The following is a 23,628-nucleotide window of genomic DNA, read 5'->3' as shown; positions in this document are numbered from 1 at the left end:
TATAGGAATGGGAATTCTTGTTTTCTGCATGAGGCCAGAAGGTCCTGACTCATCCTGGTCACAAGGCCAAAACAATTTTTACATTAACAACAAAGCCTTGAAGCCATAAGTCTTTCTTCTCAGATGGCTCCTGCTAAGGAATTGTGAGCAGTCATTTGTTCCTATCAGCTTTGCAAGTTTCTTTCTCGATCAAAGCCTCAGATGTAAAAAACCTATTACTGCTACCAGAGCAAAGCGCATCCATCTCATTTATCTCTTGTTTTGCCAAAAAACGGTACTGAATGCTCCCAACTATTGTTCTTTTTGTTTTCGGAGTGAAAACACAGCATCCCACGCCATCTCCAAACCTCAAAAACTGTTTCTGACTGAAGCAAAAATATTCCCCTCGCTATACAGAGTGCCAATTCCCTCCCCAGAGTCTGAGTGCTATACACAAGATTCTCAAATAGTAACGGCTATAAATCTCAAACTCTGTGGGTGGATGTTGAAGCAGCAGCAGACAGAGGTTACATGTATCCCTCCTTTATACCACTTCCTCAACACCCTATAAATACAGATTCTGTACAATAAAAGCATTCCAGTAACCTATGAAACAACAGATTACTAAGCAGTGAGGTAGCTACTTGTAGGTTTGCTTATTTTTAAGATGTCTGTACACACCTGTATGACATATAGGTAGCATCCTTAGCTTAACGTTGCAGTTGCTATATGATTTTGCTATACAATAGTCATAATGTTATGTTTCTGTATGTACTATATATGTGTGTGTGTGTGTATATGTATACACACATATATATAAAGCACCTCTAAAATAAAAATATACACAGGTAAAAGCCAATACTCTTTACTTCGCTAAAGGAAATTTGCAATAAGGATACATCCTTCTGTGGTCCTGCAACATGCAGCTAGTATACCAAGAAACTCAAATTCAGATAATGAGATTATCCATTTATCCATGTCTTAATATAACTAAAACAACAATTTACTTTCTTAGTGCAAAACAAATTACTATTTAAAGTAGACCGAAAGTGTAGTTTCAATTATCTCAATTATTCCAGTTTTGGCTTACATTCAGCTATGTTAGAAAACCCCCTGCAGAAATCTGCCAAGAGGAAAAAAGATACAATTACTTTTACTTACATACCTTGGCCTCCGAAATGCTAAACCATAATGTTGGCAAGCCAATCCCACAGTGGGAGTATATACAATAGGCATGAACCTTTCAATGTCAGAAGTCAGCACTTTATAGAAAAGCTTTTCATTTCGATCCTGAAGACTCATTAGCAGAATATATCTGTAAAGAATTAAACATAATTAGACAGGCATCAAGTGAGCATAAAAAGTCAATTTGGAAATACAGACATGTTTAGATAATTAATCAAAGCTACGTTTGCTCAAGAATAGCCTCTTTCTTGTCTAGAGTATTTAAATGCCTCCACGTCTTAGCAGCACGAACGTTTCAGACATGAAGGATAACAAACTGGCCGAGGCAGACAGAACCCTCACTAAGCTGACACCCGGCACACGCTCAGGAAGCTGATCTCTCTCAGGTATAAAATGCTACACTGCAGTGGAATGCTATTTGGTCTGCCTGAACCGAAGCCATACGTACCAGCTGTTCTGCTTGAAACGGTATAGTTATTAAGTTAAACTAATGGGCTCTCTTGCCCAAAAAACCCAAACTAGAAATGTTTGCTTTTTCTACTCTTGTCTCAACAGAAGTTTCTCCCAGGACCCGTGACAAACTCTACTTTAGGACTAAGATTTCAAATACAAGGTGCACACGTATGCCTTTTATCTCTGGAGTCTGTGCTTTTAATGGAATCTGCACTATTTTCTCTCTTAACAGAAAATACTACTGGACAGCATTTGAGGAAATTTTATGTTTATTTAAAAATGAGAAAAAATGAAAGCAGAGAAAGTTCTTGCTTAGTTTGATCTACTTTTACATATCACTCTAATGCTGAATAAATACTCTACTGTTCCAAAATCCCAACCAGGATGCCAAAGAGTAATTTCAATGCTGAGGATAACATCCTCAAATAACACAAGTCCACAAATTTGAGCTAGAAATCTGCTCACTGTCTTCTCTTGATCACTTAATATTTTGGATTTTGGTAAACTAAAACATCATTTCTTTCTTCACTGAGCTTAATAAGGTCAGTATTGCAATCTTCATTGGATTGCCTGTTACATACTTACATAGAATCATAGAATCACAGAATGGTTGAGGTCCATCTAATCCAACCCCCCTGCACACGCAGAGTCACCTAGAGCACATGGCACAGGACTGCATCCAAGCAGGTTTTGAGGATCTCCAGAGAAGAAATATATATACATGTATGTATATATATGCATGTACATACATACATGCATACATTCAAAAGTTTTCAGCAGTCACCATTTTACTATACAAGCATTCAGGAAATTTGCAGGACACATTCATCTCCTAAACCAGGGGGTTTGTGTGTTTAAATAAGACTTTACTTCAGCCCTGCTCCAGCAGGGACACCCAGAGCACGTGGCACAGGGTGGCATCCAGGCGGGTTTGGAAGATCTCCAGAGAAGGAGACTCCACAACCTCTCTGGGCAGCCTGTTCCAGGGCTCTGTCACCCTCACAGGAAAAGAAGTTCTTCCTCATATGGAGGTGGAACTTCCCTGTGTTTCAACTTCTACCCATTACCCCTTGTCCTGCCACCACGGAGAAGAGTTTGGCCTCATCCTCCCTACATCCTCCCCTCATGTATTTGTACATGTTGATCAGATCTCCTCTCAATCTTCTCTTCTCCAGACTAAACAGGCCCAGCTCACTTAGTCTTTCCTCTTTAGACTGATGCTTCTGTCCCTTAATCATATTTGCTGCTTTCTGCTGGTCCCTCTCTAGAAGTTTCATGTCCCTCTTGTACTGGGGAGCCCAGAACTGCACCCAATACTCCAGGTGCGGCCTCACCAGAGATGAGTAGAGAGGCAGGATCACCTCCCTCAACCTGCTGGCAACGCTCCTCCTGATGTGGGCCAGGATCCCATTGGCCTTCTTTGCCACAAGGGCACATTGCTGACTCATGATTAACCTGTTGTCAACCCGGAAACTTAAAACATATCCATAAGTCATATCCAGGCACTTAAACATATTCAAATCAGCATTATTACAAGATGAAAAACAATTTCATGAGAAACCAAACTTTGACCAGAAGGGTCAGAAGGGTCATAAAATATCTTTCCTTTCCTTTTTTTTTTTTTTCCTCTTGGGGGGCGGTGTATAATATCTCATTTAACACTTGACTAGGAGAATCAGCTTTCTCAAACATCTTCTGAAGAGGAAAACCAAAAATGCTTCTCCCTCAACATGCAGTGGGTTATAACGCACTAGGCAACAACTAAGCATCCTTTTGCAACACCCAAGCAATCTACAGCATTATGTTTTTAAAAAGACATATTTCAAATGTAGTAGTTCATGGAATCTTTTACTAAAGCTCTTGTTTAATTCAAAACACAGTGAAAACAAGCAATAAAACACTGAGAACAATCACTTGAGCTATAAAAAGGGAGAAAATTATTCTCTGTCCTTGGACAAGGAGTCTTGGATGAGGGTTTCAGAGAAAAGCTTCAGGAGAGGAAAACCAAGCACTGGCACGTGAGCCAGCAGGGACTGCCAAGCATTCACATTTCAGTATGTCATTTTTCTGCCTTGTGCTTAGTTTACCCAAGAATGTTTCACCCTAGTCTGCTTTTATAAAGGGAACAGATTACAGTAGCAACAAAAGCACATAAACTAAAGATCATCTAAAACCCCAAAGGCTGACATGGCTACCAGAAATGTATTGCTAATTCCTTGGGGGTGACTGGTCCTCACAACCACTGACATGCACTTTACAAGGCAAAACAGAAAGATTAAAACAAATCCAGAAACAAAGCTGTCTCAAGAGCAAATAAAGGAAACGGAGAAGTGCACACTATTATTTCAGACCTGTATAAGACATTTACCTCCATTAGTTTGGATCAGCAACATGCCACCTCACACGGAGAACTTAAAAAAAGAACAATACAAGATTCTCAGCACAAGTGATTTGATGGCACCTCTCTGAAGGTTCACATCGGCAGTAAGACATTGCTACCAACATGACTCTTTGGAGGAAGAAAGCCCCAAATAAGAGGTGTGTCTGTGTCAAACACAAATATTTCAGAGTTAATAAGAGGGAAAAAAAACCAATTAGGAACATAAGGGGGGAAAAAAGATCAAATTACTTGCAGAATTCACTGCAGACTTTCCAAATTAAGTTAGAAGAGTAGAATTATTTTCTGTTATTGGCTGCCTTCATTTTGCCAAGCTATCAGGCAGTATATTTGTTAATGTATCACATTTGGTTTGTATATGAACTCTTGGCATTTTAGAGCACAGCAATTCCGTGCTGCAAGTTAGGAAGGGAGTTTCAGCCATGCCAAAACACATACTGCCATGGTACTATCAGCTTTGCTTCATGAATTTGCACACACTCTCTTTCCAGTCAAAACCAGGGCAACAATCCTGTCAGCTGCTGTCTTACACAGCTGTCTTACACAGCACTGTGTAAGAAACAACTCTCCTATCTAAGGCACTTCTGCAATATCCAAATGCCTGTGCTTAATCTTTTACAAAGTACTTGGACATAAAATTATGGAGGAAAACAACTCATGGAAATGGCACCAGACTCAGGTTTCCATTTGGTTTTGTCCTCTTCCATCCACACCTGCCAAACACTGAGACTCACACCCACTATCAAATCATAGCACCATGAAGAAAAGAACAGCTTTCCTTTATTTCTTTCCAATCACTGCTCCTATGGGAGAGAGAGCTATGCCAGAGGCATAACTGGAAGAAACGGTTTATTTCTAGAATTAGTGTATTTACATACAGCAGAAAGCAATAACAGCATGCATTTACATAAGATTGTGCTTGGGCACATTCCTGTGCAGTGCACAACGAGGTTTTCTCTCAAGTTCTAGTTAAAATAGAGAATGTCTTCTGACCTTCCGCATCAGCGAGAGACTAAAGGAGAAACTGAGGCAGGACCAGCGTCCCTATTCCCCTTAAAATGTTTTGATAAGGCTATGGAAGGTCGGGGTTCACCTAGTGGCTTGAAGGACATTTCTTTTTTAATTTAGAAAATTATTCTGAGCTCACACACATGTAATGCACATATTCGTAGAGCAACATCTCTATTGACATATACTCTGACAAAATTTTCAAGGCCTGTCAGCGTCCCTCTGATCAGCCACACTGCTCTCTGGTGCACCCAAAGATCCTACGTAGTATTGGCCACAGTATTGATCCTTTGGCACACAACTAGTTACTGGCCTCCAGCTGGAGGTTCAGCATGTTGCTGATCACCAACCCTTTGAGCACAGCAGTTCTGCCCCTACTCAATCTCCCTCACTGTCACTGTTTATATACAAAAATGTTTAATATAAGTATTTATTTTAGGGCCATCTTTCAGTGCTGAGATAACATCCAAATGTTAAGTTTATTGTTATTTCAGAACTGCCCACTTGTGAAAATTTATTGTAAAAGTTTTGATCTATAGAAGTCAGAGCCCTCCCAGTGATACAAATTCCTGCTTTCATAGTGTTCCAAAGCACATACTTCCAGTCCCATTCCTTAACTTTTCACCCAATCTGCTGCCTTAATCTCAACAACAGCTGAGTTCCAATTTATTCCTTACATCTTTGCATCACAGCCTCCTTAACTCAAAAGCATTTAGCACCTCTACTACCCAAGGAAAGGATGGATCAACCTCCTCCCTGCTCCTAACGTCATGGCCTGCTTCCAACATCTCCCATCCCATGGAGTTACACTGTCTATAATTGTTTTTCCTCCTTTCTCATCCTACTCCTCATCACAGTTACACCAGCTGCTCTGTAACCCATGTTTCATTCCAGCAGCAAGATACCTCTGCTCCTAAACCGAACTCACAACTGGCACTCCGCTACCCTAGCTCTTGAAGACCACTGTGTGTTATCAGTGCAAGCAGTGAAAACTTAAACTAAACTATAGTTTAAACACAGATAAAAATAGATAAAAATGCCTGGACCAATCGAGAAAACACTGCCACATGCCACAGAGTAAACCTAGATAATAAACAGAGCTTTTCAATTTGGGGAAGGAGAGATATTAATTAGAAAATTAATTTTATGATATTTTGACCAATGATCAGATTGGTGAGAAAACAAAAAGGTTGTAATTTTCCGTGAACTAAAGATTGACTATTTTTCTCAGCTGAAGCATTCTATTAAAACCCTATGAAAAACAATAAATTTACAAAATTAAATTTGTAAAACTCAAACCTATACAGTGTAATATAACCTTTATAGCAAAAACAGCTTATTTTGAAGCTACAACCATTCCTCCATTCATGTGAGATGTAGTCTGTATTTTAAGAATGGCTCATGACTGGAGAAGGAAAAAACAATTTTCTTGCCAAATTAATTCTTTGGAAAATAGAAGTTGTAAAGCAAGACTCATATGAGGGAAATGATAAAACTTAACAGAGTAGGAGACAGATACAGAAAACATACTTTTCTGAGACAAATGGCTTCTGAAAAAAAATTTTTAAAATATATCTGTATTTATTTGTATTTGTGTATTTTTTACATATATTGTATGTGGATTAAGTGTACTATTTAAAAAGTGTTTCTTCCCTCTCCAACCTCCAAGATAGATCTTTCTTTACTATCTATTAACATAATAAAGCAAGTTTTCTGCAAAGTATTTAGCCAATACTGAGAGTGAGTTATTTTAATTAATGACTCACAGTTCAGTCAAAAATTCAGTATAGCTCATTTTCGTATAGTTTAAATAGCCTAATATTAAAACTTTTATTACTCTGTCATTCAAAAGTGATAGGATTTTTTTTTTCCCATCCTGCAGAAATTTTCCATTTTGGCAAATAGTAATTTAAATATCCAAAATTTTTGGCAGAAAAGCAAAGAAGTAAGATTTTGGAATACTGTTACTTTCCTATTAAATTCCACATACTTAAATCTGTAATTTTCAATATCTTGTTTTGGGAATCACAAATGCTTTGCTCTTGTGACCTGACCTGGGTGCAACAGTTCTTTCCTAGTTAAGATGCAAATGAAAGAAAGAAATAGGACAACAGTACAAAAGGCCTTTTTTTTTTTTTTTCTTCTTTTTGCCTTGAGCTTACAGGTGAGTAGAATAGAAAATACAGCAATTCAGGTAGAAACAAACAATTTAAACAGTCTTAAAGTCTTAAACACATTGTCCTGTGAAGCCAAAATCTGTCATCATGAGTGGACTACTTCAGGACGCAGTTAAGGAGGGGATGGGAAAAAAGGATAAAGTTTTCTATTAAGATAAAGCAGCTGTCAAAACTGGTGTCTTGCTGAAGGTTTGCCTTGCTACATGCAGGAAGTCAGACTAAAATATTCTAGTCTTAAAAGCTGCTCGTGTAGAAAAGATGCTACAATAAATGGGCTCCTGCTTCCACTGAAGGCTATCCTCACGGTGTTCTGCCTCCAAAAATAAATACTACAGAAGCACCATCACGTAGCTATCTAAAAGTTATTTGCAATACAGGATAATACAGGTAACAAGACAGCACACAGGGAAGAAAAACAAGGCAGCAGGAACAAACCTTAAAGGAACATGCTTTCATTCTGTACCTTATCTAACACTTAGAAATAGAAAAATGCCACAGTATATTCAAATACATATGGACATCTTTAAAAAATAAACACTCTCTTAAACATTTTTTCTTTAAAAAAATCTGTCATGTTTATAATATTTTATTATTTTATGTACTTTTATAATCTATATATATCTACATATAAAGCATATTGACCTGTTAGTTTCACATTTGTTAGTCTGCTTCCATTGGGCTTTCTATCATTTAGCTATTGAAAAAACCATTCACGTGACCAGCACTGCAATATTACAATATAAGTGTTGCATTTTGGAAGAAAACATTCTATAAAAACAAGAACTGAAATGTAGATTATATACTCACCTTAACATTTCCCAATCTTTAACTACCACAGCTTAATAAAAAATGAAAATTTCATTTGAACTATCACCATGGTGGGGGAAAAGTGACTCATTATTCGATAAGTAAAATACATTTTCATAACAGTACTTTACCTGTCTAAGTCAGATGTCAGCCTTTCAAAATTCTGAAGAATAGTGTAAACCTGGACATCTTGAGTGAGAAAGCAAGGTGGCAATAATCCATGGATATTCAACTGTTGCCTCTCCTCCAAGGTAAAAGCCATGCCCTGCAAAAACAAGTAATGGTATAACTTTCAAGAACACGTTGCAGAAAAAAAAGGCACAGGTAAAGCCAATATGAAAAATAATTTAGTATTAAACAAAATCAACAATTACGCAATGATTTGAGGAAGAGTTTTTAAACAAGCTATATAAGAACTGTCCTGTACAGTGCAGTAATTCCATCCCAGCACAGAATGAGTTAAGAGCTTCCAACACTGCAATACGATTCCCTGCAAAGTTTATGAAGATACAATTGAAGAGGACAGCAGCAGCCCATGGGCTCTGGAACAACAGTGAATATTGTACAGGTTTCAAACGTTCATTTCTTTGGCTGTCTTCTAAACACGAAGCATCAATTAGATCGTAAACAATATCCTTTTAGTATTTGGAAATATTTTGTGATCTTGCTTATCTGAGTTGCTCATGTGAATTTAAATGGAGCTGTGGTGCCTTTACACAAAGGGCCTAACCCAGCACTAGTGAAGTCGATCAGCAGAAACCTGCCCATAGTGAACTTGAACTCGGGTTCAAGCTTGCTTTGTTTTGCAAATTCACCTTTACTTTTGCCAAGATAAATCTTTGTGCAGACTCACTGGATTTCTTTTTAGCACCAAAAAGAAGTTTAAGACTATTTAGTATGTTCTGTGGCTGGTTGTAAAACATTTAACACTGTCGCTTTAACTTGCTAACTGCTAGAGACTGTCTAGTCTCTCTGGACAGGTTCTACTTGTTTTTAAAGAGGTCTGTCCATGTGAAGCATCTCCAGAAGTTCTTCAAGCTGTCATAGAACACAGTAAAATAGTTATCATGTGTTTAGTACTTTTTACACTCATATCAAGCATTCAGACTGTTGAAGTTTGACTTTCCTATAATAACCACAGCCAGTCAGGAGTGATAGATGAAATCAAATCTTGTAGTTTTAGGGTATAGAAATGAATGTCATTTGTTTCTTCTGCATAATGCAAATTTATGCATTTTGTTTAAACCAAAAATACTATCTAGTGACTCCACAGACTATTATGTTCACATTCCAGAATTGGTATTGAGAATTCTGCAAGCATCTTGAGGTTAACACAAAAATACCAAAATAGTAATATATTTTTAACACATTTATCATCTTGCTTACAAATATTCAAAACTTAATGTATGACAAGATAAGCAGCATTTGTATGTATTTGTATATATACATGTAGTTTCTTGGTAAAGTCTGAAAAAATATTTATTTATACTCACACGTCATTGCTCCTTGACAAAATAAATAAATAAAAAGACAATCCACCACACTATCTGTGCTAACATACCATTAACAAAGTTGGCACCCTTAACTGAAATGATGACTGAAGGATCAGAAAAAATTCAAGATAAACTTTACTGAACATCAAACAACTCTCAGTCTATTGAACATGCTCCTCCCATACCAAGAATGGGGTGAAATCAAGTTTCATAAAGGTCAGGCCTTGCTTTGCTATACTTTTCCATACAAGCAGCATTTTCAGAAGTGTACACAAACCCTTTTAGAAGTGTACACAAACTTTTCTTGACCTTGCATGGATTTTCAGTGATCCTAAATGTCATGAGTGTCTTTTTCTCCCATTATATTTTGAAAGACTATGAAGCAAAAGTCAATGCTCCCTGGCAGTTTATTCAAGGCTGATCCTTCTGTCTTCAATAGACCCTCTATGGCTAAAACAAAACATATAAGAGTTGTGTTCAAGGGCACACGTGTACACACACACACACAATTCAGCACCAATTCTAAATGACTGGAATTTGGAGAACTGGAGACATAAGCAGATCTATCAGTGCTAGAAATAAAGCGGAAATACAATTATTCCCTTCATCTCCTTTTCTCCCATTTCTATTAGTCAAATTTTCTGAAATAGGATATTTTAGAAGTCTGGGTTTTCCTTCACTTCAGGAATAAGATACAGACTGTAATTATTACTACAGGATTTACCGTTTTATTGGAAAAATATGCATAAAAAAAGGGACACATGGAAGTTAATACATTTTGCCAAATGTTTTTTTTAGAAATAGCTTTGTCTTGGAGTAGCATATTTTCCACATGTTGCTACAGTTCCTGCAGTAAGTGTTAATTTCTTTCGGGCAGGACTACAAAAATACAAAAGCCCTCCATAACTGGTATGCTCTACACAGTTTTAAGAATCCTTTACTTAATAGCCTTCTCTTTGGCATAGATTTTTTTTTTAATTGAAAAGGTAGGATATTAGCTCCTTCCTTTTCTCAGGTATTACACATGCCCATAAGAAAAAAAGCCAACATTGAAACCTGCTGCACAATGATTTAATAAAAAGGAGAAATGCATTTTAATGCAATAGACGCAGGCTGTTTCATCTGCTTTTACTAGGAAGGACTGGCCTAGGCGAGTTCTGTGGTTTAAGTCGCAGATGTCTCACGCTAGCTTTTCATGCTCTCCTTCCTCCCTCAGATTTATTGTTTTCCTCACTATCCGAAGTGCTGTTTCGCCGCCGCCCAGCAGAGAGGGCTCTCGGTTCAGCTTGGTTTACAGGCTCCACGGGCGGCCCACGGGCCGAGTTTGGGCACACCTGGGTGGTGCAGCCACCTTAAGGGGACCTCAACTGTAAGAAAAGATAGGGAGATTTTTATTTTGCGCTCCGTATCACAAATAAGTGCCCAAGAAAAATAGCAGTGTAACAATTTAAAAGATTAAGAGACTTGCTATTTTGCTTACCTATTTTGAACTTTGCTTAATTCATGTTTTCTTCACTGATTATTCCTTCAAAGTTATACGTATACATCGTAGACATTGGACAATTTGTGATTTGCAAGTCTCCAAAAAAAGCACTCACAGGTCTCCAAGCCTTTTGTTAAAATGCAAGTCACTCCTCAAACACCTATCATCTCCCTTGCCTTCTCAAAACCTTTTGGTGGAAGTGTTTTTTGTTGTTGTTTCATTTTGTTTTTTCCTTTTTATTTCCTAAATATAACTGCCTACTCCTATTGTGCCTTGTACAGAAAACTCACCAAGTCTGTTTTTCTCCTTTTCATTTTCAGGAAGTTCAATTCACTGCAAATATATTTAATTTGGAATTCCTCTCTCCATCTGTAACAATGTGAAGTTACGTACTCATAGCAGTGATGGGTATCTCTACACATTTTTTCTGTATTCTGTCAATACTTGTCTTTACACTAGTTCATCGACTCAGCTTTCAGCTACAATTCATTATCTGTGCAGCCTCTACCCTCTTTCCCCAAAAGCCTCCACTACATGGTCATTTCATTGCTATTGCACATGCAGTGACCCTCTAGTTGAGCTGCATTATAATGAAGCAGAATAAGCAGACCAACATTATTTTGTATAAGACAGACTTTTTTTGCACTGGCTTCTAAATGAATTCTGAGGCATTGCTTGAAAAGATAGAAAACGCATTCAAATGTTTCAAGAGCTGTCGCAGTCTGAGATCACAGTTGAACACACAAGTCTCATCTCAACACAAATTAGATTAGATTGCACTGACAACTTTTTTGTTCAGATAGAACATTTTGAAGAAGCTCATCTTATTGCTAAGATTACATAAACTGCACAAAGCTGATGTTCATCTGCTGTCCATGTACTAATGACACTTTGCATTGCAAAAGTGTAACCAGACCCAACTCCAAATAAGGTTAATTCCAGGGATCCTCATTCCATTTCTTTAAGGATCTTACCTTCTTTTGTTCTAACAGACCAAGATCCCATTAAAAAAAAAAAAAAGGCCTTGTGTAAAAAGCAGGAATGAATCAAAGATACCACCCTTCATCTGGGAGTAAAAATCCTCTTCCCAACTGTAAGCAGGTATGTCCCAATGCTGCATGCAGGATGCTCTCTTAGAATAAGGAGCCGTGTTCACTTCCAAGGCTCTCAGACTCAGTGACATTTTTGTCAGCCCTGATAAGAGGGGACTAAGTCCAGCAAGACTTCAAGTCATCCCTGGGACTCAGAGACAACCAGTAACACCAGCATTCAAAGTCAAGTACCAACATATATATTTGAGCAGAATGGATCTAAGCACGATAGGGAGAAAGAAAGGAAGCAGAAGGTATAAATGTGCAGCAAGGACCTATATCTAGAATACTATATATTCTACAACAAAAATAAAGTGTCCATCTTAACCATTACAGCTTTCCTCCTTTCCTGCTGATTTAAGACAAATGCTACTGGAGAAAAACCACAAGTTCTGGCATATTTGGGGAACAGCAGATAAGTAGATTCACCACCATCTTAAAGTCCATCAAAGTAAAAACGCTTCTCACTAAGTAACTCATTCTGAAGATTAAGTGGTGAACTAGATCTTGAAAGAACCACCCAACTCTGAGTGACTCGGCTGTTCACAACATCTGCTGCTGGGGCTGGAAGGAGGAGAGCTGGCGCTCGGCCACCCCTTGAAACCTCTTTCTGGAAGGGCTGGCAACTCTGAGCGCTGTACAAGAGGCAGGGAAGAGCTCTGGCAGGCAAAGCGCGCAGAAAATCCCACAGCTGCATGAAATACCACTCTGAGGAAGATTTGAATCGATTCTTTGAACAAATAATCTCACTGAATCCTGCAATTTTGTACCCTTTCAAAAATGGAAAAGAAAACAAGGCAAATGTGTTTGGCTGAAAAACCAAAAACATTCTCCAGTTGTTGGAAAACACCTTTCTTTCCTCAAGATTTCCCAGGTCATAGCATCATTTCTCGATTCCAATTCCACACCATCCTCACACCATTTTATGACAAGATTGTTTCCGTAAGAAATTCAATGGAACTGTCTTAAACTAATAGGGAGATGCAGCTGTTAGGAAAACATGAACTTTGGTATATATAGCTGTTCCCAAGCAAATCTTCTGCTGTTGAACCTTTTGCCTTTAGTAATTTTGGCTTCTCATATTACTGTTCCAGTTAGTGAGGAATCCAAGTCAAAAGCAAAAAACAATTTTATCTTAAGGAACACCTCTTATCCTGAAAAAGCAGCACAATGTATAGTCCTGTAAGTGTAAGTAAGTATAAGTCTAAGTCCTGTCAGGATTGCTACAAAACATTACAAGCACAGGCAACTCATGCAGATATCTCAAGACACCTCTTTCCTGGACACCACTTTATACCAGTCTGGTCGCAAAGTACTGCTGCAGACAGAGGAGCAAGTCATCTTTTTAATACTACAAACTCACAGTTTTCTGTTATTGAGGGTCATCTTTTGAACTTCAGGAAAAAAAAAATGTTCCAACAAACTGTTAAATGACATTAACATTGAGATCTGTATTTATTTTTAGGAATGATTTAATGAAAAATAAATAAATAAATAAATATGTGTTACAAATATATATATATAACAGAAGAGCTTGAACAGCAGAATCCAGTTTGATAAAGAAAATTCAGAATGATTAAAATTTGGGTAATAAATATTATCCTTTTAAATGGTCCCCATGAAGTCAAGGGCAAGAGCTGAGAAATGCATTTGCAAGATGCATTTGCAAGATGAGAGGGACAGATATATCATCAGCAGGGAGGAAGCTACTCTTTGCAGATGAGCAGCATGATGTTAAGAGATGAATACTGAACATGAAAATATAAACTTTCTGTTGCAACCCTCTGATAACCCACACAGATTAGCTCAATTTTTGAGAAGCAAAGATTTGAAACTATTGGTAATGCAGTACCTAAGCTACAGTGGACTGCAAGCTAAAAGGTCACTAGTGAGGCAGAACTGCTGTCTTTCAAAAATGTATCTGCTTTCCTCCAATACGTAGCTCAGATCTCCAATCATGCATTTAGTCAGGCACAGGTTAGCCCTGGGTTATGCATTACGGGTTAAGATTTTAAAAATCAGTATATAAATCCGTGGTTAATATTCCATTAATTTATTTGGCAGGAGAACCATGTTTTCGTTATGTTTTTATACAGTCCCTACCACAAAGCTTCATGGGTTGAGATCTCTAAATTGAGATCCCTAGGCAGAGCCTCCTCCTGTGTACCAGTAAGAGCATGAGTGAAGGCTGATGCTCACGAGCCTATGCTGGCGTTTCAGAAAGCAGGCACGTACAAGCAAGGGCTTCGGCTGGAACAGAGGAGGAGAAAGCAGCAAAAGAAGGGCTAGTGGAGCTCCAACAACAGAATCCAGTGTGCCTAAAGCATCCGTGCTCTTTTTGATGAGCACTTGGGCACAGGCACGCATCAGGACTTGTGATACTGTAAGTGTACTGAAGGTAAAAAAAAAAAAAAAAAACCTATAGTTAAGGAACACAGCATTGACCATACAAAAAAAAAGAAGAAACTGTTCTAGTTTCACCTATAAAATACCAGAGGGTCCAGGCTTTGCTTTGTGCAGTTTTTAAAATGCAGCTTTTTAACAAATAACTAAATTAAAAAACTATATTCTGACAGTGAATATTTAGAATTTCATAGTTATTTTTCGTAATGGTCATAGCATTTCTGCTGCAGCATTTTGCATGTCCAGTTTCTTCAAGTTTCAAGAAAGCTGAAGGCGTCTGATTGTAAGCGAAAATTATTTTCAAACTGCAAACTTAAGGAAAAAAAAAGAAAAAAGTAGTCACAAGAGGAAACTGAAACAAAAGTCACAAACAGCTTCCAACAAATAATGCATGAATAAACACAGAAGCTAATAAACACACTCTGGGCCTTATGACTCAAAACAAATGCAGATGGGCAGGAGGAGATCAGACTTCTCTTGGCAAATTCCTCATGGGAATGTGTGGGCAACTTGGCAGCGACGCAGCAAGCTCGTAACAGTGCCTGCATACAGCATGACTCAGGCCTGCACATTAGAAACGACACGTCACGGCATTTTCATTCTTCCTTTCATCTATGGTAAACAATCATCTGAAAGTAATCTAGAAAAACTATTTTCAGACAGTTATTGTATATATTTGTTTTCTTATACATACACACAATCAAAAGCTATTGGGTTACATCAACTCTTCTCGCTTTAAGTGTGTAATGATTGTATTACACATACAGCAGATAACAATAAACTGAAGTCACCAAGATGATAATATATAAAAATATGTAGCATGCTGAGACAGAATGTAGGTTGGGACTGAGCCTGCAATAAGATACTAAGTTTAAGTATTTATATTCAAGTTAAAACTCTCGTAATTAATGTATACATACACACATGTATCTTTATTAAAAAAACAAAATGAAACAACAACAAAAGAGCACTAAAGAACGATCCAGTGCAGTGCAGAACAGATGCTTTCAGTTAGAGCCAGGTGTCTCAAAAGCAGGTTTAACATAAATTTAAAGCCATAAGGTGATTTACAAAGTATAACAAGACAAAAGGGGACAGAAATCTCCGGCCTCCTGCCTCCCAACCCCATAGACCCCTATGGCATATTTACAGCACCTGCAACTAAGGATAACGAAGATGCTCAGGGACAGTTGGGCTAGAGTAAGATCTATAGACACACACGGATTCTGCAGTTCAGCATATTGCTGCATAGCAATTGGTTCTAGAATCAGCTCCAGTTCTTAATCATTTCCTTTCCTCTCCCTCTTACCACGTAGCATTCCCATAACAGGCTCTGCAGTGTGAGCTGGAGTGAACCTGCCTTTCCAGGTCCCTGGCACTGTGGATAAAAAGTTACTAGAAAACACCAGGACACAGAAAGTAAAAACAAGTGCCGAGAGGCAATGAGTAAAGTCTCCTGAGAACTCATAAGGTCCACAGACCAGGTGTCCTGACAAACTCTGCTCACCCAGAATTGGCCAGCCTGTAGAAGGCCACCTGCACACACTCACATCCACGAGCTGCAGAACTCGGGCCTAGGCGAGGCTACAAAACAAACAGGAGATGGGAGAGCTGAGGGCAAACGCTTGAACAGGAACCTGCTTTTAACAGTAGCAACTAGACTCTACTAATAACAACTGCTTTGTTACTAAAAGTTTTTAAATAGCTTTTGATAATGATTTTAAATATTAATATATATTAAGTATAGTAAACAATATTAATTATTTACATGTAACCACAAAAGTCTAAGAAATATTCCCTGTGACTTGCATTTCTCTCAAGTCAATCCACTGTCAAGAAAATTTACCACAGCGTAGACAGACCTGCGTCAGCTCCCTTGGCGCTGCTGGCAAGACCAAACACAGCAGCACGAAACTCAGTTCAGACTGTAGACACAAAGAAGCTGAATAAATATTCAGCCTATTTTTTTTTTTGGTCCCTGCCTAGTTCTAAGCCACTTTTATTAGTTTAGAGCTGCCTTAGGTATTTCTATCCCCTGAGATGGAGCAGTGCCAATCTATGAAAGCTCTGGATACTGGAAGCAGTCCAGAAGGAGACAAGGGCCATTCATGACATTGCTTTTAAATTGGCTACGTTCTTATGACAGATGCCAATTATCAATATAGACTACCTATATTATAGGTCGAAAACACTGTCTGCAGACCACTTAGAACCAGAGGTTCTAATCACCTGGTTGAATCAATGGTACCATAATTCACCTTGTTAATTAGTACCTTGCTAATGTAATCTTTCTACTATAGTTGTATCAGTGTATAGTTGTATGCTCAGAAGTGTACTTTAGATTAATTAGAATTACATAATACACATTAGTGATGTTTTTTCTTTTAATAAAGCCTTTGCTAACTTTTATCAGACCATATTTGAAATTCTTATTCTGTTTAGGAAAAAAATCATTTGCACAGAGGATGGTGTGAGGCAGTACTGGCAGTACAGAGACTTGCAGGGCTAGCAGGGGAGTAAACGAACACAGAGTCTCTATTTCTAAACGGAATGTAGATAGGCATAATATCAGCTGGCATCTGACATACTGCCAACCAGAATGATTCCAAATGAAAATGCCAAATACAAGCTCTCAAAAGGTAATTATTTTATAAATATAGTATAGTACAGCACAGTCTCCAATATGCAATATTTACATTTGCAAAATAATATATTATTTGAGATTCAGTCAAGATTTCCATGTAGGCAGAGGAGGAATTTACATGAGTGCCAAAAACCCCATCTGTTTAAAAAATCTACTTATCCAAATACAGGTTAGTAATCCATGAAATCCTGCAGGGATTTGATAAACCTGATATGCTTAGCAGATTTTACTGTTGCCTTTCAGAGACTAAACTAATTACCAGCTACTGTATTCTGTGCTTCTGACCAGACTAAGCAATACGTTTCTCTTCATTAGCATGGGAAATAAATAAATATTTTAAATATTGTAACATACAACTGCTCTATGTAAGGCAGAAGGCAATCACAATACCAAGGGCTTTCTCTTCTAGTACTACAATGGTAAAAAAGATAAAATCTAAAGAAAAATAGACTAAAATATGCAGCTCAAATGGAAGGGAACAAAAATAAATAGCAGATGGCATATTTCTGCAGAATTACTGCAAAGAATTACTGCGAAGAACCAAACCAAAGTTTGGTTTTCACACAGACTGACATATTTTATATCTAAATGTATCTTCTGGATTATGGTAACTCCAGAAGATTCACTTCTTTTCTCTGATGTACAAGCTGTTAAGTACCTACCTGCTTTGCAGTTACTGCCACAGCATAAATCTGACTTCTAAGCTTTTCTTCTTCTCCTATTTCATCCTGGGTAGACTTTTTTTTCCTTGAAATTCCCCACCATTGCGACTATCAACATGGTAGTAAAGCAGGAAAATTAGTGCATTATAAGGGCTCCTTCCACACTTACAGCTGCAACAACAATATTGACAACAACAGCCTCTCCCTGTTTCACTGACAGGGTAAAAGGAGAACAGTCAGTCTGAAGAACTAAAATGATTTGACCTGCAAACTGAGGCCACTGAAACGTGCTCGCACTAATGAGATAGATTAGATTACTAACGTTTAGCATAGGACCTCGCTGTGTCCATTAGTGACGTTCCTACTCTATGCTGAACCTCTGGGCACTCTCTCAAGTCTGTGGAGAAGGACTTTCAAGATAGACTCCTGTGCCTCTGTGAGGTACCCCTTTCTCTTTTCTGGACTATGATGCAATGTAAACTGCATGAGATGATTACTCCCAACCAATAAATCCATAAATCACCAAGGATTTCTATTACTACAGTTCATCATCCATAAGTCTTTTGGATGATATGGCCATATGTAAGACCATATAGCATTTGCTTTAAAAGGGGTTAACTAGGGGTTTCAGATGTAGTTCTATGCAAGTGACACAGTAAGAATTAACAGAAACCTTAAGAATTAACTTAAATCTTATTTTCTTTAATGCAATATGTAAGGGTTTTATGCTTGAAAACTCTGTATTTGGTAGCAATTATTTTCAGTAAGCCAACTTCTAACCAGGCTTTAGCCAGTTTTTTAGCAAGTAACAATTACCAGCTTTCTTTTTGTGGCAAACAGTACAACAATCCCACCAACATTTGATATGAGTTTCCCAGTCAAACCTGAATTCAGATGCACAGATTGAAATATAAGAATTATTCAAAAGCAGCTGCTGCATGCCTTTGACAGAAGGGTATTTTTAATGAGGTAATTCCATCCAATATTTATATTCCTCACCTGATTTTTCAATTCCTTGATTAGCATCAAAATCCACCAAGATAATCTGGTTCTATGAGCTTGGCTCAAGAAAAATATCCTAACTGCTACAGAAATATTGCACAGTCAAACTCTTCATATTCACCTGCGAATAGGATTAAGGTGCAATTCATTTCCTGAGCAGCAGTGAATGGAATAGGAAGGCTTCTGGCAGGAGAGATGGGAATCGCTGCCCACTCTGCAGACCTCCCCAAGCCGTGTGTGAGCAGAGAAGCTGCACAAGAGCCCCCGTCCCCTTCCAGCTCCGCAGCTGGGGCTGGGGTGAACCGCGGGACACAGCACAGGTGGTGAGGAGGAAAGCTGAGTCCAGCAAGGCAACACAAATAGTAGTGGTATAAACCATAAAAATGTCAATATAATATTACCTATATATGTCCAATATATATTATATATAATATAAAACATAATTAACACTCCACTTTCTTGAGGTATTGCCTATTTCCACTCATTTCACCTTGTTCTGAATGAACTAAATCGAAACTAACTGGTCTTTCTGTTCTTAGATTAAGGTACAGGTAGACTCTCTTACAGTTCACATGCACTACACTAACAAAAAAGGGATGTCAGACTTTGTGACGGGTCATTCAAGCTAAGCAAGCCTCTGCACCTCTTCTTCCTCTCCTGTGCGTGGTTTCTTTCAGGGATAGTTCCATTCCAACATTATTGTCAAACAAAATTCTGGCCATGGTAAGACCCACTCACAGAAATTTACGTTTTGGGGTGGGAATCAGTTTGAACTTAACATTTAAGCATATCTACACTTCATCTCCAGTTAACATATTATCAACTTACTGACTAGACCTCCTTTCAGAAATTCAGCTGACCAGCCACTTGGTGTCTGTCACTAATCCCTTTGACCATACAGGAGTTTAGATACCTAGAATAAATGCAGACACATACATTTAAACATCTTATTCTCAGATAAGTTTTACCTTTACTCTATACTTGTTCCTGTTACATAATGTAGTTAAGCTGTAAAGTCTTAAAGATCCCGTCACACTGTAACCTTATATCTGTTAAAAGTTCATTGAGCAGTCAGGGAATGGATGCCTGTGCTTTAACCACTTAAAGCAAGAAATGCAACACAGCAAAAAGTAAATAAGCAGAGCAAATAAAAGGCATACAGCTTTAACCACTGTGACATACATTCTTATATTTACATAAGCAAGTACTTCATATAAAAGTTAATGTAACTAACTTTTCATGGGACGAAAATTAAGCACATGCTCATTTTAAGTTTGGATGAATGAGATCCATTCCTTACACACACTTTGTTTTTTTGGGGGCCACTTTTGTGTGTATTCCAAGAATGCTGAAGCTAAGGAATTATCTATCCAAATACATCTTCTTCCTTGAGTAAATTCATTCTCATTTCCAGTGTGCAGCAGCTTTGGCTTGTAGCAAATCTTGTTTAAAGATCAATTCAGGTTTTGGCATTCATTCGAAACTTAAGATATTTTCAATTTTTTCTTCTTTGCAATGCATTTTTGTTATTGAGAAGTCTACAAAAAAAGACGAAGTTTCTAAATGGTGACTCAATAACAAAAAAGCATGGAATATTTAGCAAAACTGCCAGTGACCAAACCTCCAGCTGAATGCACGCTATTCGGCATCTCAGATTATTTCAGTTAGCCCAGAGATACCACTCAGCCATTTCAGAAGCCTTTCCTAGTGAAGAAGGCCATAGTCAAGTCACATGAACTTCCTTTTCGCTATTTAGACTAAGCTCCTTTTTTGGCTTGAAAAAGCGATAACTGTAGATGTCTGCTTAATCTTTTCAAGAAAATAGAGGCAACATAAGACTCTGTGTTCCCTTAATGTCCTCATTGGTGTTCAGTATAGAAATATGCCTATTTCTGTGCAGTATTTCTCTATCCCCAGAGGCAATAACTGCTTACCTTGCTGTCACCACAAAACAGAGCTCTTACAGATGACCCCCTGAATTTCCCAGTTCTCTTCAGCTTTCAGATGTGGAGTTTACAGTTAGCTATAATGCAAAGCACTACTCAAGCAAGTACAACGCACCCTTGTTACAGATATAAGCTTTCACATGTTAGAGCAGCTAATATTTCTGGCAGTTTTCTTCCACATAGCTGATGAAGTTATTAGTGGTAAGATTCAGCTCCCAGATTCAGATGCCTAAATATAAGTGTCTGCAGATGATCTAGATATCTAGGTTCCCAGTGCGGTCAGTGGAGAACAAGAAATTAAAAATCATTTGGGCCTAAGACTGATTGAGCTCACCTTCAAGCACAGGCACATGGGGCTCAACACATTTGAGATGCCCTAGAGCACCCTGTCTGGATACTGCATAAAAGCAGAGGTCCTGCGTCATGTATGACAGCTACACACAGACTTCTCAGATCCCTCAGAGGATCTAGAGTAGTGTGATAATCTAGAGTGTGACTAACAATCTATGGTCTTTTTCCATACACCAAGGAGCAGAATCACAGCCAGAATTATTTCTGGTCAACAAATGATCCATGACTCAATGCAAGAACCTTCCCAATATATCCAATGCCAAATTCCTAAGCAAAGTTTGACAATTTTTATTCAAATAAATTGAGTTTCACAGTAAAAATATTGTGCAGTGCCAGTGCACATTTGTTTTACTTTTATTATCCAAACACATATTTTGTAACCTGCATTTCTATAAAAGTCTCATCAAACTGGTATCCAGATTCTTAAAGACAATCTGTTTTCTATATAATCCAGAAGACTTATTTTACATGTATTGAATAGGAATGGACTGGGTACAACACAGACTTTTTCCCACTGGAATTTCCCCTATATGAAACATTAACCACAGGCAAAATCCTAGGAATAGGGAGATTTTTTTTCTTCTGGACATATCTGGGCTATGCATTTCATAAGCAGAAATGGCAGGCTCCAGAGCTAATATCAAACACCACAAACTAATAAAATTTATGTGCAACTGATTTATTGTATAAGCCTCAGCATAACATCAACTATCCCACAAAGGTAACTAGCATGCAAGGAAGCAGTGCAGTCTTGCACACTAGGAGCAAGAGGGAACAGCTTGCAGGTAACCCAAGTCTCCTAATCTCTAAAAGAACCATCCAGAGCACAGATTTGTTGCCCTTACTGCCACTGAGTAGTTGCCAGTCCTGGCAAGCTGACAAGATAAAAATGTGGGTTTGCAATTCCAGACCTTTCCTTGATACTGTAACCACCAGCTTTTGTTGTGTCCCCATTAAGTGTCCCCAGAATTCACTAATGCTGCTGCTCTGAAGAACGAGATCTCCCGCTTTCCTTCCCAGGCCTCCCCCACCTGTTAAGGGCTTTGTACTGCACCTGTGAAGAGAGAAACAAAACTTGTTTTAATTGAGACAGAGTAATGAGGGCCAGGTCTGATGACACATTGAGTGTTCTTGGAAAGCCTATACGTTATATACATGTCATATGCAACCATAGCATTAAACAATTCTACTAACACAATTAACTTATACTACACTTGACATCCTAAATCAAAGCAACCAGCCACGTCTTCACACCTACAGAACAAACTCTAGGCTCACAACCCAGCCAGTTATTCCTGGACCATCATTAGGCAGCCATTAATTTCTCTCTTCTTAAATATAGGATCACATAACCAAAAACTGCAAACATTTATTTGTAGTAACCCCTTGCAAAATATTTAATCCTTGAGAGCTTTACAAATTTTGTAAGTCTACCTTACCACTTTTTTTTCCTTTACAAACTGGAATACAGTACAAGTATAGAAGCAGATGGCCAATATAGTCAAGAACACAAACTCTAAGATAAAAAGGAAAAAAACCTTCAGATAACAGACCCATTCTTAGTGCCTCTGAAAATGTGCATTAATGAAGGGCCTGACAGGATTCTTACCGTGCATAATTCAAAGTATTCACTAATGAAATAATCTTGTTATGGAGCAAGACATTCTTCACTATATATGCACATATGGCCAACATAAATATAACAAAACTCTGCATTTTATTTTCTTAAGCAACTGATATCACATTTCCATGCTCCACTGACAGTCATACCAACCAGTGAGAAAAAATGTATGTTGACTCAATATTTTTCTTTTCCTTACACACATTGTCTGTCAGTTATGGTAGCTATGTAATGATAAAGCATTATCCATTTTTCAGCTGAAAACAGCTATTTAAACATACATTTGTTGAATATAATAGGTTTCTCTAGCAGGCATTTGAATGTGTATTAATGAAACAACATTGTACATGCAACCTATCGTAGTTTTGCTTCATGACAGGATCACTTTTTCCCCTTTGATTTCTCAAGCATTCAAAGCAGTCAGTTCCTCTGTAACAATCCTCATCGCTAGAAACACTGGCATCAGAAAAAGCAGTTAACTGTGAGAAGAATGCACATAAATCTGTCATACAATTATTATTTACACAATTAACACCTATACAACTCCCTCTAAGCAGTAAGCTATTCTGAATTTTGCTAGGCTGAATATTAATTTGTGTTAGATTCCATCAGTCTATAGCTAACACAGAAGAAAAAAAAATGAACCAGATTTACTAAGACAAACTCTTATAATTTCAATTCCACAGGAGAAAAAAGGATACAATGAACCAGAATTTTAATAAGAGTGCTGACACTATTGCTTAAAAATACCCTTTAACTAGTTACGGAAAGAAAGCAAACTTCTGGAACAAGCTGCCAGTATGAAAAAAGTCAGATGATCAAAGGAAAACTTCTACTTATGACAGAATAATACCTTTTAAAACAGGTATAGCTAATGGATTCATAAGCTCTGCCTTTGCTAAAATACAAGCTGCTTTATCTGCTT

At 37.9% G+C, this 23,628-nt stretch overlaps 1 protein-coding gene across 1 annotated transcript in view; it reads right to left on the bottom strand.

Annotated features, from left to right (window-relative positions):
* ME1 (malic enzyme 1) overlaps nucleotides 1–23,628 on the bottom strand; it is a 166,390-nt gene that overhangs the window by 119,027 nt on the left and 23,735 nt on the right. Inside the window, exons 2-3 of the mRNA XM_088520299.1 lie at nucleotides 8,139–8,272; nucleotides 1,145–1,294 (exon numbers count right to left, since the gene is read on the bottom strand). Coding sequence (XP_088376425.1) covers nucleotides 1,145–1,294; nucleotides 8,139–8,272 — 284 coding nt within the window. The remainder of the gene's footprint in view (nucleotides 1–1,144; nucleotides 1,295–8,138; nucleotides 8,273–23,628) is intronic.

The sequence above is a fragment of the Tinamus guttatus genome, unplaced genomic scaffold (assembly GCF_059628265.1).
Source record: "Tinamus guttatus ecotype Peru unplaced genomic scaffold, ASM5962826v1 Tinamus_guttatus_pri_ptg000085l, whole genome shotgun sequence".
NCBI classification, from domain to species: domain Eukaryota; kingdom Metazoa; phylum Chordata; class Aves; order Tinamiformes; family Tinamidae; genus Tinamus; species Tinamus guttatus.
This window is presented reverse-complemented; position numbering and strand designations above follow the sequence as displayed.